The sequence below is a fragment of the Megalobrama amblycephala genome, linkage group LG18 (genome assembly GCF_018812025.1).
Source record: "Megalobrama amblycephala isolate DHTTF-2021 linkage group LG18, ASM1881202v1, whole genome shotgun sequence".
Classification (NCBI taxonomy): domain Eukaryota; kingdom Metazoa; phylum Chordata; class Actinopteri; order Cypriniformes; family Xenocyprididae; genus Megalobrama; species Megalobrama amblycephala.
The window spans coordinates 18340114-18355868 of record NC_063061.1 but is presented as its reverse complement, the minus strand read 5'-3'; the positions used below and the strand labels follow the sequence as shown (position 1 = coordinate 18355868).

At 38.0% G+C, this 15755-nt stretch overlaps 1 protein-coding gene across 1 annotated transcript; it reads left to right on the top strand.

Moving 5' to 3' along the window:
- The first annotated feature begins 1645 nt into the window (after nucleotides 1-1645).
- On the top strand, nucleotides 1646-11107 carry si:dkeyp-72g9.4. The gene is given in 4 exon segments (XM_048165468.1): nucleotides 1646-1734; nucleotides 4629-4693; nucleotides 4696-4755; nucleotides 9057-11107. Coding segments are annotated over 4 exon segments (1032 nt in total). The 3' UTR covers nucleotides 9875-11107.
- The last annotated feature ends 4648 nt before the right edge of the window (nucleotides 11108-15755 follow it).

Here is a 15755-nt window from a genome sequence, read left to right as displayed (position 1 = left end):
TAATTTGTGTTACGTGCACTTTGTATTCCTGGTTTTCTGTTTAATGTGGACCATTCTGTGGAGTTTGACCCTTGCCTGTTTCTGGAATACGATTTTGGATTGTCCTATTAAAAGCTGCGCTTGGATCTTACCTTCTCGTCTCTGCGCATTACGTGACAGTCTATCAGGAATTGATTGGATGGTTGTGGTTTGCTGTGATGTCAAGTGATTGACAGGTTGTCCAGCCCTCGTGCCATTCATCAGAGAAAAGATGATGCTGCAAGTGGGAGATGTTATTTTGATTAAAAATGATGAGGGCACATTAATTTTTTTTTAAAAATAATGTTGTGCACAGATAAATAATTTATAATAAATACTGCAATATTCCAAAAAAAATAAAAATAGAATTGTCCATTTTGATTTCATGGTGATTTTAAAAGTGATCTTGGTCTCCTGGAGATGGATCAGTCATACATGACTCAGTTCTGTGCTGGAAATGAAAGGAACATGTGAATCTCTTCATTGCTGACACTGTACAAGATGGCTATGAGTATGAGAATATATATATATCAGCTCGATGTGACTGCAGTTCACTGAGGGCAACACAGTTCAGTTTGTAGCATGATTCGTACATGTTACCATGGTTTTCTGTCTTTCAGCACTCACTGCCCGTGCTATTACAGTCCTTATTATAAAGCTCCATAGTTCTGTATTCCCTCTTGTCTCTCATTTTGTTCTTCCCTCATCTGGCTCAGGTCGACCTACTTAGCACAGAAGACTCTGTCCCCCAGTCTTTCTGAATATTATTCTCTTTCAGTCTTATTATTGGAATTATCTTTTCCTAATCCTCATTCTCTTAGCAATTTTTCTCATTCCATATCTGCCTAAACAACATTTGGAAGTACTCATAAATGAACACTCCGACGTAGTGAGCGTTCACTGAAAGAACTCACAGATCATTATTTTAAACAATTTCAAGATCATTTTGATGCAGGTTTGACTGAAAGTAGTGATTTTTAAATGGGTATGTTGATTTAGCTCTAATCAGTTTGCTCAAGTTTGACCAATTTAGGATGTTTAGCAGTTGAAAATTCTCTCATCATTTACTCTCTTTAGATTAACACAAAGATTAAGAAAATCTATCTCTGTGAGTCCATATAAGGCAAGAAGACAAGAAGTCATTTCTTTCATGAATTTTACAACACACTTACATTACACTTCACAATGTGCTGACACTGAACCCGTGTTAATGACATTTGGCTGGAAGCAATGGTGTATAATTTAAAAAGTTTCACATTTTTGTATTTTCTTACACATACCTGTTTGCTTCAGGGTCGTATGAATTCCTGTCAATCCTGTTTCTGGAGATCTATATTCCTTCAAAATTCAGCTCCAACCCTGATCAAACTGAACCAGCTAAATAAGGGCTGCGTCTGAAAACTTAGGCAGCTGACTTGTTGCCTCGCTGCCTTATCAGGCAATGACTTTGTTGGTAGCGTTTGTGCATGAAGGTACCTCATGATTTCAGACAGACTTCTGAGACACCGTAACAGTTTAATGATCTACAGCAAAATAGAGCGAAAACGGTCAAAGACGTACACACGAACTGACCAGAAACCGCAACTTTCAGATGCTATCTTTGTATTTCTAGCTAAACTGTCACCAAATGGAAGGCATAGGATTGTGGGATATCAAAGGCAGTGAAGGATACATCTATGCTGACAATGCCATCAAAAATAACTCAGATGAAGATATGTCAGGAGCTAACATTGGATTCGGACATGCCTTGATGCCTTCCTACCTTGGAATGTGTCCTCCGAAGGCAGCATTTTTAAGTTGATGCAAGAGATCATTATGAAAAATATCATGAAATTAAACGCATTTTCAAGGCAGGAATAAACACTGCTGCTCCAGAGCAGGTTAGCCGTGTAGCGTAAGTTACCATGGTGATGAAACCCGCTAAAAACCAATCCACCTTCTTGAGCCCCAAAAAAACAAAGTTTGCTCAAGTTAAATTCAAACTTACCTGGGTAGCAACTGAAACCGGCTTTGTGCAACAGGCCACTGATATACAATTTGGGCCCTATACCTTTGGCGCAATGCGGCACCAGGTGCAACGCAAGTGCTTTTTGCTAGTTTCAGCCCGACGCAGTTATCATTTTCACATCCTGCGCCTCATTGTTTAAGGGCCCTATCATACACATGGCAAAATGCGGCGCCAGGTGCGACGCAAGTGTTTTTTTGCCAGTTTCAGCCTGACGCAGTTTTAATTTTCATGTCCTGTGTCACGTTGTTTAAATAGCAAATGCATTTGCACCTATTTGTACGCCCATGGGCATGCTGGTCTGAAAACGAGGTGTGTTCAGGCGCATTGTTGGCGTCTTGCTATTTTGAGGCAACTGAAATAAACTGCACCATTGACCAACTGAAACCTGGTCTAAAGTTTTTTTAAGCAATATTTTTTTTTATTTAAAGAGCGATATGCGCCTATAGGTGCGCGTACACTCTGCTTATTACACACACAGGGATGCAAAGCAGCACAAAAACATGCCAAATATTAAAAATAAAAAGATTATAATGTAAAAGATTATTATTGTGTGCATAAAGATAAAATGCTTTGGTGGAACCCGGCTTTTCCCGTAGATAGTCTGCTCCAGCGCTTTAACCTTGCGCATTTGCCGACCAGGGCCCTAAATAGAAAATGCATTTGCGTCCATTTGTGCGCCCATGGGCATGCTGGTCTGGGTAGCGTTTCCCAAAAGCATCGTAAGCCTAAGTTGATCGTAGCTCGATTGATGGCAATGGAGCTATGATCAACTTAAGCATACGATGCTTTTGGGAAACGCTGCCCTGAAAACAAGGTGAACAACATTGTTGGCGCGTTGCTGTTTTGAGGCAACTAAAATAGACTGCTTTAACGTGCTTTAACCTTGCGCACGAGCAGATCCGTACTGCAATTAGTTGTTCCGCTTGCGAATTCCGCCATGTAAATAGCGAATCTGCCATGGCGTGAGCGTAACTGGCTTTTAAAGGGAATGGGAGATGAGACTCTGATTGGTTTATTGAACGTTATGCACCCATTACTCATTAAGAGAATAGAGACAACCCTTTTAGACCACGTGCCGGGCGTGTTGACCATTTTTCCCATCGTTAAACTAGCAAAAGTGCACTTGCGCCATTCGCTTCAGACCATACGCTTAGATTGTTAAAATAGGGCTCATAGTGTTGTTTTTGAAGCGTCAACTTTTGGGGGTTCCATATACTTGCATTATTTGGATTATTTTTACCATTATTTTTCTAGAAATCTCTATATCTGAAGAAAGAAAGTCAAAGACATCTGGGCATGAGGGTGAGTAAATGAGAGTTTTTTTTTTTCTTTTTTGGGTGGAGTATTTAAGAGGACATTACATGTGTTCATAGAGCTCTATGTTCAAATCTTTGATAATTAATTAAATTATTAAATATAATTAAACTAACATTTTCAATAAATTAGGTATCGGTGCACCTGGCTGGCCCATTTGGTCAGTTCATCCTTAAGTCAGGGTTATCTAAAATTAAAACCATAAAAAAAAAAAACATGTTTGTTAATTGAAATAAAATAAGCATTAACTGAAATAAAATACAATTAAATGTTTAAACGTATTTTATTTCAGCTAACTGCTAAGACAACATTTCTCATTTTCATGTAGTTTAACTAGTTTTTGCTGTGTATAAAGCTAGGGCTGCACGATATATCGCATGAGATTGTCACGCGCATTTCGTCAGTAAAGCCGGTTCCCTGATTACCGCGAAATCGCCATCACCTGCTTTCAAATGGAGCGGCATTTAATAGACAGAGCCGTAGATCACTGACAAGCCACGCAATATCATGTTCATATCGCAGATGAATCGCCTTCGATAATGAATGCGATATTGCATGGCTTGTCAGTGATCTACGGCTCTGTCTATTAAATGCCGCTCCATTTGAAAGCAGGTGATGCCGATTTAGCGGTAATCAGGGAACCGGCTTTACTGACGAAATGCGTGTGACAATCTCATGCGATATATCGTGCAGCCCTATATAAAGCTCATAAAGACGAAGAATACTGAGAATAGGCTATATTACAAACATATAAGAGATACACTGGAGGAAAAGTAACAACTAATATAAAAGATCATCCAGGAGCTGAAAGAACACAGGACTTCTAAACACTGTGGGAGAAATCATTAACAATACAATACAAAACACCTGAACAGAATGATTAACTGATTAGTTACCTAGGAAACAAACTAGAACTCAGGCAAACACAAGGGAAAAACAGAACATACATGTGACAGATAGTCCACACAACAAATGTACTAAAGCTAAAATGAAAATGGAAAAATATAAAAATAAAACATATTCATAATATTAATAAAGGAAAAACTATAATATAATATCTCAGTGATACTAAAATAACTGGAGTGAATTCGGTCAGAGCAGACTGAAAATCTTCTTATTTGACCTCTGACCAGAAGTAAGATAAATAGAAAGGGATTATATTGAATTTAACAGGGCTGGTCTATATGTGCTTATTTCCAAACTGCTCCACCTTCAAAACAACCTCCTCCCTCTCACATGTCCCTCCCTTTCACTCCCTCTCTCTTTTTCTCACACCCTTCCTTGTCAGACAAACACTTTTAAGACACAGTTTACAGTCAACTTCTTATGAAGCTTATGTTGACGGTATCATCCGATAACTGCAACGGTTCACAGAACAAACGTGGAATATACAGAACAGCAATCTACCATCACAGGTAACAGACTTTGCACATCAATAAAATGTTTATTTATCATGTGTATCAAGAAAAAAAAGGTACAAAAGCTGTCACTGGGGCGGTACCCTTTTAAAAGGTACACCTTTGTACCTAAGGTGTTCATATTAGTACCTCAAAGGTACATATTAGTACCAAAAGTGTACATATTAGTATCTAAATGGTACATATTAGAACCTTTTTAAAGGATAACGTTCCAGTGATAGCTTTTGTACCTTTTTTCTGAGAGTGTATGTTCATAGGCAGAAAAATTAACTAGGAAAATACAAAGTCAGTTTGACTTGAGAAAGATGTATATTTCTTGCATTTTCCATTGCATACTTACAGTCTAAATACATATGTGCGGAACCGACCCCTATACAGTTGTTTTGTGTGTTATATTATTGACGCTCACAAGTTTACAGCCCTTTCAATGTATGACAACAACGTAAACATGATGAAAGGTCACGGAGGGCTCAATATACCTGCAGACGGAGCTATGTATAGCTGTACAAACACTCTTCACTCAAGATAAGAGCACCATTGAGTGAACCAAGGTCAAAAAATAGAAGCATATCTCTAAAATTAATGATAAATTGACTTGCTTATTTCCTCCTCATAAAAAAGCAACCATGAGAGAGCAATGCAGGATATCGGAAAATTAAATCATGAATGATAAGACTGCTGACTTGGTATCAGGAATGTGTAATCACACTTTATATTTAACTACTATTAATTTAACCTTTTTAACTTTAGGGTTATTTTAATAAATGTGTCGATCTCATTCTGTTAATTATCTATCACTCATTTAGGGGTATGATTTAGGAGGTTATTTTTCTCTCTTTTTTTTTCCTCATACTGTCCTCCGAACTTCTTCCCCTCTCCTGTTTCTTTCTCCCCACCATCAGTAAAATCCATTTGCAAATGATTCTTCACAGCCACAGGGACGGGAATGAAGGTGCTATTTTTAGCACTGACCAAGGGAGGAGAGAGAGTGAGGCGCACAGGAGAGGGCGAGCAAGCAAACAGGCAAGAGAGAAAGAGGGAGGGAGGGAGACAGGGAAGAAAATCATTATTTTTTGTGTGTACCAGCAGTTGGAGCCTCTAAGCTGAAGCAGGGCGAAGGCAGCAACAGGAAAGAGGAGACGAGACGAGAGGAGTGGAGGAAGAAGAGATCCACAGCAACGCCAGGCAGCCGGAGAAACCCCTCTCAGGTGGGACGCCGCACACACCGCTGGCCTCAATACAAACCAACTCAATCCCATAATTCCGATTTTATTTTAGACTTTGATTCATGAGGATTAGGGCCAGAGATTCTTTGAATTTCGTCAATTGTTGTCAGAAACGGCGACCCACGTCAGATGTCCCTCCTAATGGGCTGTGTAAGACAGATCTGCTTTGATCTTGGAGTATATTGCAGTTCTTTTTTTCCTTCATGAATTTGAGAGCTGGGAAAATCCAAGCGTGTTTAGGCAACAAAAATTAGTTGAAAATAGGGATGGGTGGGAATTGGTGCTGGGTTGTTTACATTGGTCTGCCACAATAAAGAGGGGTGTTCAGATGATTTGGGCATGGGGCAGAAGGGGGTGGGGAGGAGCTGCTTCACAGTGTTTGTGTGTGTGTGTGTGTGTGTATGTGTTTATGTGTGTGCTCTCCAATTGCTATGAAATCTGAGCACAGCCTGGGATGTGATGGGAAGAGGCGTTGCCATGGAGACTGGGCTTGCACATATTCCTGTAACCAATCCCTTCCATTATATACATTGATTTCTGGCATTTACTGTACAGAGCATCATTAAGGAAGGATTGAGCAGGTAATAACTTCTGAAATGATGCTGTTTAATTCATATATGAATACAGAAATAATGTGGGTTATTAGTGTCAAAGTCAACAAGAGGTCTGTGAGTGAGAGTATGTGTTTATGCTGGTGAATCTGATATGTCTGTAAGATTGATTGGTAACATTAAACAATAATGTGTAATTTGTTGACATTGGTTAACTACATACTAGTTATGAACTAACAATGAAAAATATTCATCTTTATCTTTATCTTGATGTTAAATTTCAACATTTACTAATACATTATTAAAATTAAAGGTTGTATCTGCTAGTACTATTTAATGGCCTGATTTAACAATGTACTTTTATTAACTAAAAAAAGATTAATATATACCGTAACAAATGTATTGCTTATTATTAGTTAATGCCTTAATGTAACCTTATTTTAAACCAAATGATATGCTGCGAATTGTAAATATATGTTGTTATGGTTCCCTTGAGAAAATTGTATTATTCAGATGTTTCAGTTGTTTCTTGAATCGACTTTGTCTGAAATTGTCTAAAATGCCTTTAGAGAAACAAAAACAGTAAGAGGAGAATAATAATAATGTGGATATCATAGACCAGATAATTTGAATTTGATTAGGATCATTTCAGTTAACATTACATGAGTGATTCCTGTCTTGAGCATTTCATATACAAATGGGTTTATAGTTATTTAAATAATTATATTGTATATAGAATTACATAATACTTATAAAAACATATTAAAATATTTCATATTTTTAAATGTATTCTAGTGAATCACATCAGTTCTGTTTGTCAGCAGATGTATATCAGTAACGGCTGTGTATTTGGTTGCATTTTATTTTGTGATTTCACTGGAACAGTTTGAGATGAGAAATGGCATGCCTGTGACATGATGTGTGGGGGCAGCGCTCTTTGCTGAACATTGCCGCCCTATGCTGCCTACTGAGTCCACAGCTGATTTGATTGAAGAATAATACTTCATGTACAACATAACAAACCTTAATGTTTTCAACCAAGAGATTTAGAGGTCACATTTATCATTTAGCAACTTTCACAGGCAAAATTGGGTCATTTATATTGGAATCAATGCGATCAGAGAACAGATTTTGCAACGGGTTTAAGCTGGTCATGTGGATTTGCCACGTTTACCAACAGAAAGCTGCTTGGTTGAAAGTGACTTCTGTGTGAACTGTGTGAATAGACTGTTTTTGCCTACGGATTTTGCTAATGACCACACCTTTAAGCTCAAAATCTCCATTTGTTCTCCATGTAATCTCATTGCTTATGTCGAAACAACTGAGATATGAAAGTCATTCAAGATGTTTATGTCTTTCTTTCTTCGATCGAAAAGAAATTAAGGTTTTTGAGGAAAACATTCCAGGATTTCTCTCCATATATGAACTTCACCGGGGTACGAGGTCCAAATTCCAACAGGTTGAAGGTCCAAATTGCAGTTTCAGTTCAGCTTCAAAGGGCTCCACATGATCCCAGCCGAGGAATAAGGGTCTTTTCTAGCGAAACGATTGGCTATTTTCTAAACAAATTTATATACTTTAACCACAAATGCTCGTCTTGCTCTGCGATGTGCAACACATTACGTAATCACGTTGGAAAGGTAACACGTGACATAGGCGGAAGTACCGCAGTAGGTTGGAAAACTCCATCTCATTTTCTCCTCCAACTTCAAAATCATCTGACATCGTTGTAAAGGCCATTTGACTTAATCTGTTAACGTTCGCTTTGTAGACATTGGATCGGTACTTTCGCCTACGTCACGTGTGACCTTTCCAACTTGATGACGTAATGCGTGGCGCATCGCAGAGCAGTGCAAGATGAGCATTTGTGGTTAAAAAGTATATAAATTGTATTTTTTTTTAGAAAATGACCAACTGTTTCGCTAGACAAGACCCTTATTCCTCGGATGGGATCATATAGAGCCCTTTGAAGCTGCACTGAAACTGCAATTTGGACCTTCAACCCGGTGTTAACTGTTGAAGTCCACTATATGGAGAAAAACCCTGGAATGTTTTCCTCAAAAACCTTATTTTTTTTCGACTGAAGAAAGAAAGACATAAACATCTTGGATGACATGGGGTTGAGTAAATTATCAGGAAATTTTAATTCTGAAGTGAACTAATCCTTTAAAGTAGCCTAATTGGTAACACTTTACATCAAATAGTTAACATTAGTTAGTTACATTAGTTAACATGAACAATAAGTTAGTTAATAATAATTTTAACACTTACTAACACATTAAATTCAAAAGTTGTATCTGTCAATATTATTTAATGGACCTGAGCTAACAATGAACAGTAATATTTTTATTAAAAAAGGTTTAATAAATACTGTAGCAAATGTCTCGCTTAAAACAATAAGATCCAATAAAAGCATCTAATTGGACCTTATTGTAAAATTTTATCATAAAATACTATGTGTCATTTTTCTTTCCTATCATTTACATATCTATTTAATGACGCACTATTTCTGCTTTTACAGTCATGCGTCCCAGGTCCAGATTACTGGCAAAACGGGGCCTCCCCACCATCAGGGAGGGCTATGAGGAGCTGGTGCAGGACCTGAACCAGACCAACAGCCAACACACCACCACACAGGACTACTTCCTCTCCATCTGCCATCTGGCCCGGCCTACCTTCCCTCTGCATGAGCCCGACTGTGACATCCTCTCCATCGGCCCTTTGGATTCCCCAAAGCCCTGCCTACGACTGCACCGCCTGCGCCAGCATCTGCAGCCTCCGCAGCCCCACGCCTCCACAAGCAATGACCAGACAGATGAACAAGCCCATAAAGAGAAAGAGACCACCAGATCTGCTCCATCAGAACCCCTGCAGGCCCAAGCCGCCCCAGAGGCGGACAACGAATGCGGAGGTGACGTCCCCAGCCCTGCAGATCCGCTTGAGTACCTCTACAGCCACAGAGGTGCTCTAGCTCTCTCCACCAGAAGGGGGAGTATTCCTCCACGCCGGCCACGCAGCGACACCTTCCCGCGCTGTTCCTCGGCACCTGAAGCCCAGCGCAAGAGCAGCTGCCCTGAGCTTTGCCTGGCTGAGACAGTCACTGCAGCGACAGTCCTACAGCGGTCGCCGCTCAGCAGGAAGAAGCTGGACGACGGTGGCCTGGCTGCACGCAGTGGCATTCCCAACAAGCTCGACTGCGCCCCTGCTGGTTGGAGGGGAAAGAGCAGTCGCTGCATGGACAAACAGACCATAGTGTCCCACTGGATCGCAGAATGCCGCAGCGCGTGGAAGGAAGCCCGCATTCGTGCGTGCATGCTGCCCGCCATTGCCGAGAAGTAATCTGCTTCTGCTAAAATCTCTTTCCGTGAGGCTAAACATCACGTAGAGTAACGTGGATTATTTTGGAATTATGACTTTGCACTTCAGGTTTATATGCATATACATTTTTGGTGTATTTTAAACCCGTAACCCTATAGATGGTGCCATGTCGATACCACACCATAGTGTAGAGTTACCATGAATGTCAATGATAAGACTGAGTCAGTCCAGTAATGTCCAGTCGTGATCAATAAATGCAATGATTGTTGGATGCCTTTAAAATTGTTTAGTGAGATTTAAAGACTTAAAATGTATCATCCCAAATGCAGTTCTAATATAAGCAACACAATGTAGTTTAAAGGATAAAAGGTACAGCAATGCATAATATTCACAGATAGGAATCTCACTGTGTCCAGAACAATATTTGGCTGGGACTTTTCTGAACACCAGGGGTTTAGCAAATTTGCATATTAGGCAGCTACTGTTATGCAGAATGAATATGCCATGCTTCCTTGAAAAATTATTGATCATTTGATGGCATATCCAAAATTTTTGGGAAAAAGTTTCAGCAAAAGATCTGACTTGGTTTAGGGTGCCTTTCTAAGAGGTATTATGTCCAACTATTATTACTATACAATGTCTCAAAAGCTTCTTAGTTCACTTTAATATATTGGTATTTACACAACAAGCTGATAATTCCATCTTCTTACAACAAAGGCAAAATAACATAAGATCATGTTGAAAACAGCCATTATGTTTGTTTTCAGGCCCTTGTTTTGCAGTTTAAAAATGGAGCTGTAGAGTGAACTGGGTAGTCTGGTTAGAGGATAAATGATTAAATGTCCTTGACAAGGAATCACCTTCGTTCAACAACAGACCATAAAATGAAAAAATCTAACCACATCATTTTGATATTCAGATGTATGGCAAAAGGCCAACGTAGAACTGCACTATTATCTTGTTAGACTGTTGTACACACCCAGAAAATCTTGTTTCCTCTCCATTAATTTGGTGTTTCAGTACTTTGAGATTGTCTTACTGTTAAAAGATTAACTAGTACGGTTGCATGTGAATTTGTAAATTATTTTGTATTCATGCATAAGAAATTTCTTTAAATTATTATTATGGATGTAATGATTTGAGAGAAACTGTATATTACACTATATGAGAAAAGAAAATCTGTTGTTTGTAAATTTTCAGCAACCTTGTACTTTTTTTTCCACTTTTTTAAATTAATAAAATGTCTGTGTTTTATGTATGAATTTTGTGGGTTTTTTTCTCTCTTCCATCAGCTAGATTAAAAATTACACTGAGTCTTCTCAGACAATTAGTAGTCTATTCCATTAGTTATAATATTGATCAGACAAAACCTGTTAAACTGATGACTTTTATAACCTATTATTTATATCAATACATTTAAATCAATTTTATTGATCAACAGAAAAAGCCAATGAGCATTATGGTTTAGCAGCCTATAATGTGACCACTCATTACTATTGTGTTTAATGCTAATTATTTTTATTAGTATTTTTAACTAACTTATTGTAAACTGCTAAAACACAACAGTGAGCTGCTTCTTTTAATAGTATGACAATGCTGCGGCAAATCTGTCCTTACCAGTGCAATAAATTAAAAATTTATTTTTAAAGCACATTTAAATACAAAACACATTGTTCCAAAGTGCTGCCAGCTTTGGTTGCAATAAAGGTGATAAAATGGATCTAAATGCAGCAGTATTTATTTTATTAACCAAAAACTCAAAATAAAACACTTAAGATACTGGAACATAACAACGGTTAAATCAGAACAGAGAGTGCACTGAAGGAAACACGGGACTTAAATAGCCAGGCAAACTAATCAATTAAATGAACAACAGGTGCACATGATAATCAAATAAAAAAAGAAACCATAGAAACAAATACAAACCCAGGAAACAGTCCTAAAATATGTGCAAAACCAATACAAAACAAAAATATAGCAAGATAACACATGACAAAACAAACCACAACTCAGGAATCCATTACAGCTGCACAGATTCAATAAACCAACAAATCCACACAACATCAATCAATTATAAAATTCAAGAGTTATAGTAAAGGAACAGATGACCTAACGTGTAACATGAGACTTGGGGCTTGGGGCTATAACCGCAAAAGCTCAATTTCCCTAAGATTTGTATTTAGAACAGGACTAACAGAAGATGAACCCATCCTAGCCCAGAAAAAGCCTTATACAAACAACAGAATCTTAAAATCAGTAAAACTTCAATTAAAGGAGGCAAGGACCAGGGTAATGTGCTCCGTCTTTTTTGTCCCTGTTAGGATTCTAGCAACAGCATTTTGCACCAGCTGTAACCGGCCAAGAGATGATTAACGTAGACGTAGACCGACAAAAAATGTATTGCAGTAGTCAAGCCTTGATGTAATAAGGCTTTCCAAGTTCTTCCTGGATAAGAAAGTGATAGCCCTAAGATGAAAAAAGCTCCCCCTAAGGTCTACATTGATTTGCTTTTTAAAATAATAAGGTGTTGAACAAGACACTAAGGTTTTTTACATGGGACCTTACAAAAGATTACTGCTGGTTTTTTAGAAGTAATACTACAGTTTTACAGTGTTACATATAGAAAAATGCTGTTTTTTGGACACAAAAAAAATGCAATATTGCAGTATAGCCTATAAGATGTCTGAAGTTTTACTGGAGTACAACTGCAGTATTACTGCAATACATCTAAAGTACTAGTAAAATAAAACTGCAATACATCTGCAGTACAGCTGAAGTATTACTAAAATAAAGTTGCAATTCACTGCAGTATTACTGCAATACAGTTGAAGTAGTTGGATTGTTCACCCACTAATAAGGAACATGAGCTGAAGTATAGTACCAAAATAATAATGCAATACATCTGCGGTAGTACTGCAATACAGAATACAATTAAAGTACAATTATTTTCTCCAGAATCTCCTGTGATGCTTCCCTTATAATAGGGATCATAAAGGGTTAGTTCACCCAAAAATGAACATTTTGTCATTAATTACTCACCCTCATGTCGTTCCACACCTGTAAGACCTCAATTCTATGAAGGGACATGAGTGCTTTGTTTGGGGGAAAAAAAAAACAGAATTTACTTTTATATTTACAAAATAACATTATCCAAAGCCTGCTCACGGAACAACTTCTTGTCTTGAGTCAACACAACACGCTTGCATTGTGGTGCTCCCCCTACTGGATTGCAGGTCAATATTTTCATAAATAAAGTGGCAAATTATGTTTTTTGTGCAAACAAAGCACTCGCGTCACTTTATAAAATTGAGGTTAAATCACTGGAGTCACATGGATTACTTTAATGATGTCTTTACTACCTTTCTGAACCTTGAATGTGTGAGTTGCCATGCTCCCAATGGAGGGACAGAAAGCTCTCAGATTTCATCAAAAACATCTTCATTTGTGTTCTTCATTTGAAGGTCCTGTGGGTTTGGGACGGCATGAGGGTGAGTAATTAATGACAGAATTTTCATTTTTGGGTTAACAACACTTTAAAGGTGCAAGCTCGCGCTTGCCTTAAACAGCATAAACACAGTTTACACAGCTAATATAACCCTCAAAATGGATCTTTTCAAGATGTTCGTCATGCATGCTGCGTGCATGGATCGGATCATGTGAGTATATTATTTATTTGGATGTATTACATTTGATTCTGAATGAGTTTGAGGCTGTGCTGCGTGGCTAAAGCTAACATTACAAACTGTTTGAGAGATTTATAAAGAATGAAGTTGTGTTTATGCATTATACAGACTGCAAGTGTTTAAAAATGAAAATAGCGACGGCTCTTGTCTCCGTGAATACAGTAAGAAACGATGGTAACTTTAACCACATTTAACAGTACATTAGCAACATGCTAACGAAACATTTAGAAAGACAATTCACAAATATCACTAAAAATATCATGTTATCATGGATCATGTCAGTTATTATTGCTCCATCTGCCATTTTTCGCTATTGTTCATGCTTGCTTATCTAGTCTGATGATTCAGCTGTGCACATCCAGACGTTTTGCCCTTGTGTAATGCCTCGATCATGGGCTGGCATATGCAAATATTGGGGGCGTACATATTAATGATCCCGACTGTTACATAACAGTCGGTGTTATGTTGAGATTCGCCTGTTCTTCGGAGGTCTTTTAAACAAATGAGATTTATATAAGAAGGACGAAACAATGGAGTTTGAAACTCAGTGTATGTCTTGTCCATGTACTGAACTCTTGTTATTCAACTATACCAATATAAATTCAATATTTAATTCTAGGGCACCTTTAACTGAGCTTAAAATAAAAAAAACTGAGGCAGAGCTACCCTGTTGAAAAAAAAAACAAAAAAAAAACAGCATATGCTGGTTAGGTATGTTTTGACACATGGGAGCTGGTTTGAGCTGGTTTAAGCTGGTCCTTAGTTGGTCACGAGCTGGTTTAAGCTGGTCAAGTGCTGGTCCTAAGCAACTAGCTCCAGCTCAGGACCAGCTTAAACCAGCTCATGGCCAACTAAGGACCAGCATAAATCAGCCACCCTGCTTCAAAACATACCTCACCAGCATTTTGCAACAGGGTAAGCAGAGCCTAGGATCAGCATTTTGGTTTTGGATTTATTAAGATGCAAAAAAAGTTACTAGCCATCAAGGTTTTAATTTCCTCAAAGCAGTCCAAATTACCAGTTACATTTCTTTTTAAGTTTATAGGTAAATAAAACTGGGTATCATCAGCTTAGCAATGCATTTCTGAAAAAATTGAGCCCAGAGGAAGCATATAAAGAGCGAACAGCAATGGTGATAGAACGGACCACTGAGGAACCCCATAGTGTATAGGAGCTGTAGAAGAGGAAAAATCCCCTAAATGTACTGCGAAGCTCACTCAGATAAGAGAGAAGGCAACAACACAAGGATCATTCCATATTAGTTCTGTTATTTTATTATGCCATTAAATATATTTGTAATTATTAATGTTCTTTGTAAATTTCTGAACTGTTTTATTATGTTATGGCATAATTTTAAGAAATGCGTGTTCTTTGTCATTTTTAATGTGTTGTTATTTATTTATTTATTTTACTTAGGTTTATAGCAGGTGCTAAAACTAAAACTACAAATCTAAATGGGGTCCAGAGTCTGGTAGGGTGCTATAAACCTTTCAAGCTCATTTGATTATAGAGAATAACCATCCCATCCCCCTTGTGTTAATCACTGTGTCACACCCCCCACCAAACACACTACACAACACCCTCCATTCAAGGTGCTATAGGGCCCCCTGCACTACTCACCACAGCCCTGTCGGGGGACCTAGTACTTACTTGTGGCTTCACGTGGTTCCTTGAGGGTCCTTATGTGAGTGCATGAGGCTCTGTAATTCCAGAGGCTGCGCGTGAAGCCAGATGCCAATGGAAAGGAAAGCTTCTTATTAACTAATCACTGAAGAATCACACACAATTTGTCTAGTTTGGTGCCATTACTGAATTTTGGTGATGATATGCTCATATGAAGACTTCAGATGCAATCTGAAATTTTCTTCTAAAATGAGCATTTTTATCAAGCTCATATGTTTATGTTCAGTTATTTCACTTTAATGGCAATGAAAATGACCTACTAATTGCAATTTAAGTGAAATTACTGAACCTAAACATACGAGCTTGATAAAAATGCTTGTTTTAGAAGAAAATTTCAGACGGCACTTCGAGGATTTTGCATCTGAAGTCTTCATATAGAGTAACAATCTTCTAATTCATTAAAAGCAAAAACAGAGTTCAGTGTTTGTCTCTTCATGCAGCTTACTGTTGAAGGTATTGTATTGTATTGTATTGTATTGTATTGTATTGTATTGTATTGTATTGTATTGTATTGTAGAAAAAGTCATGTAATGCCG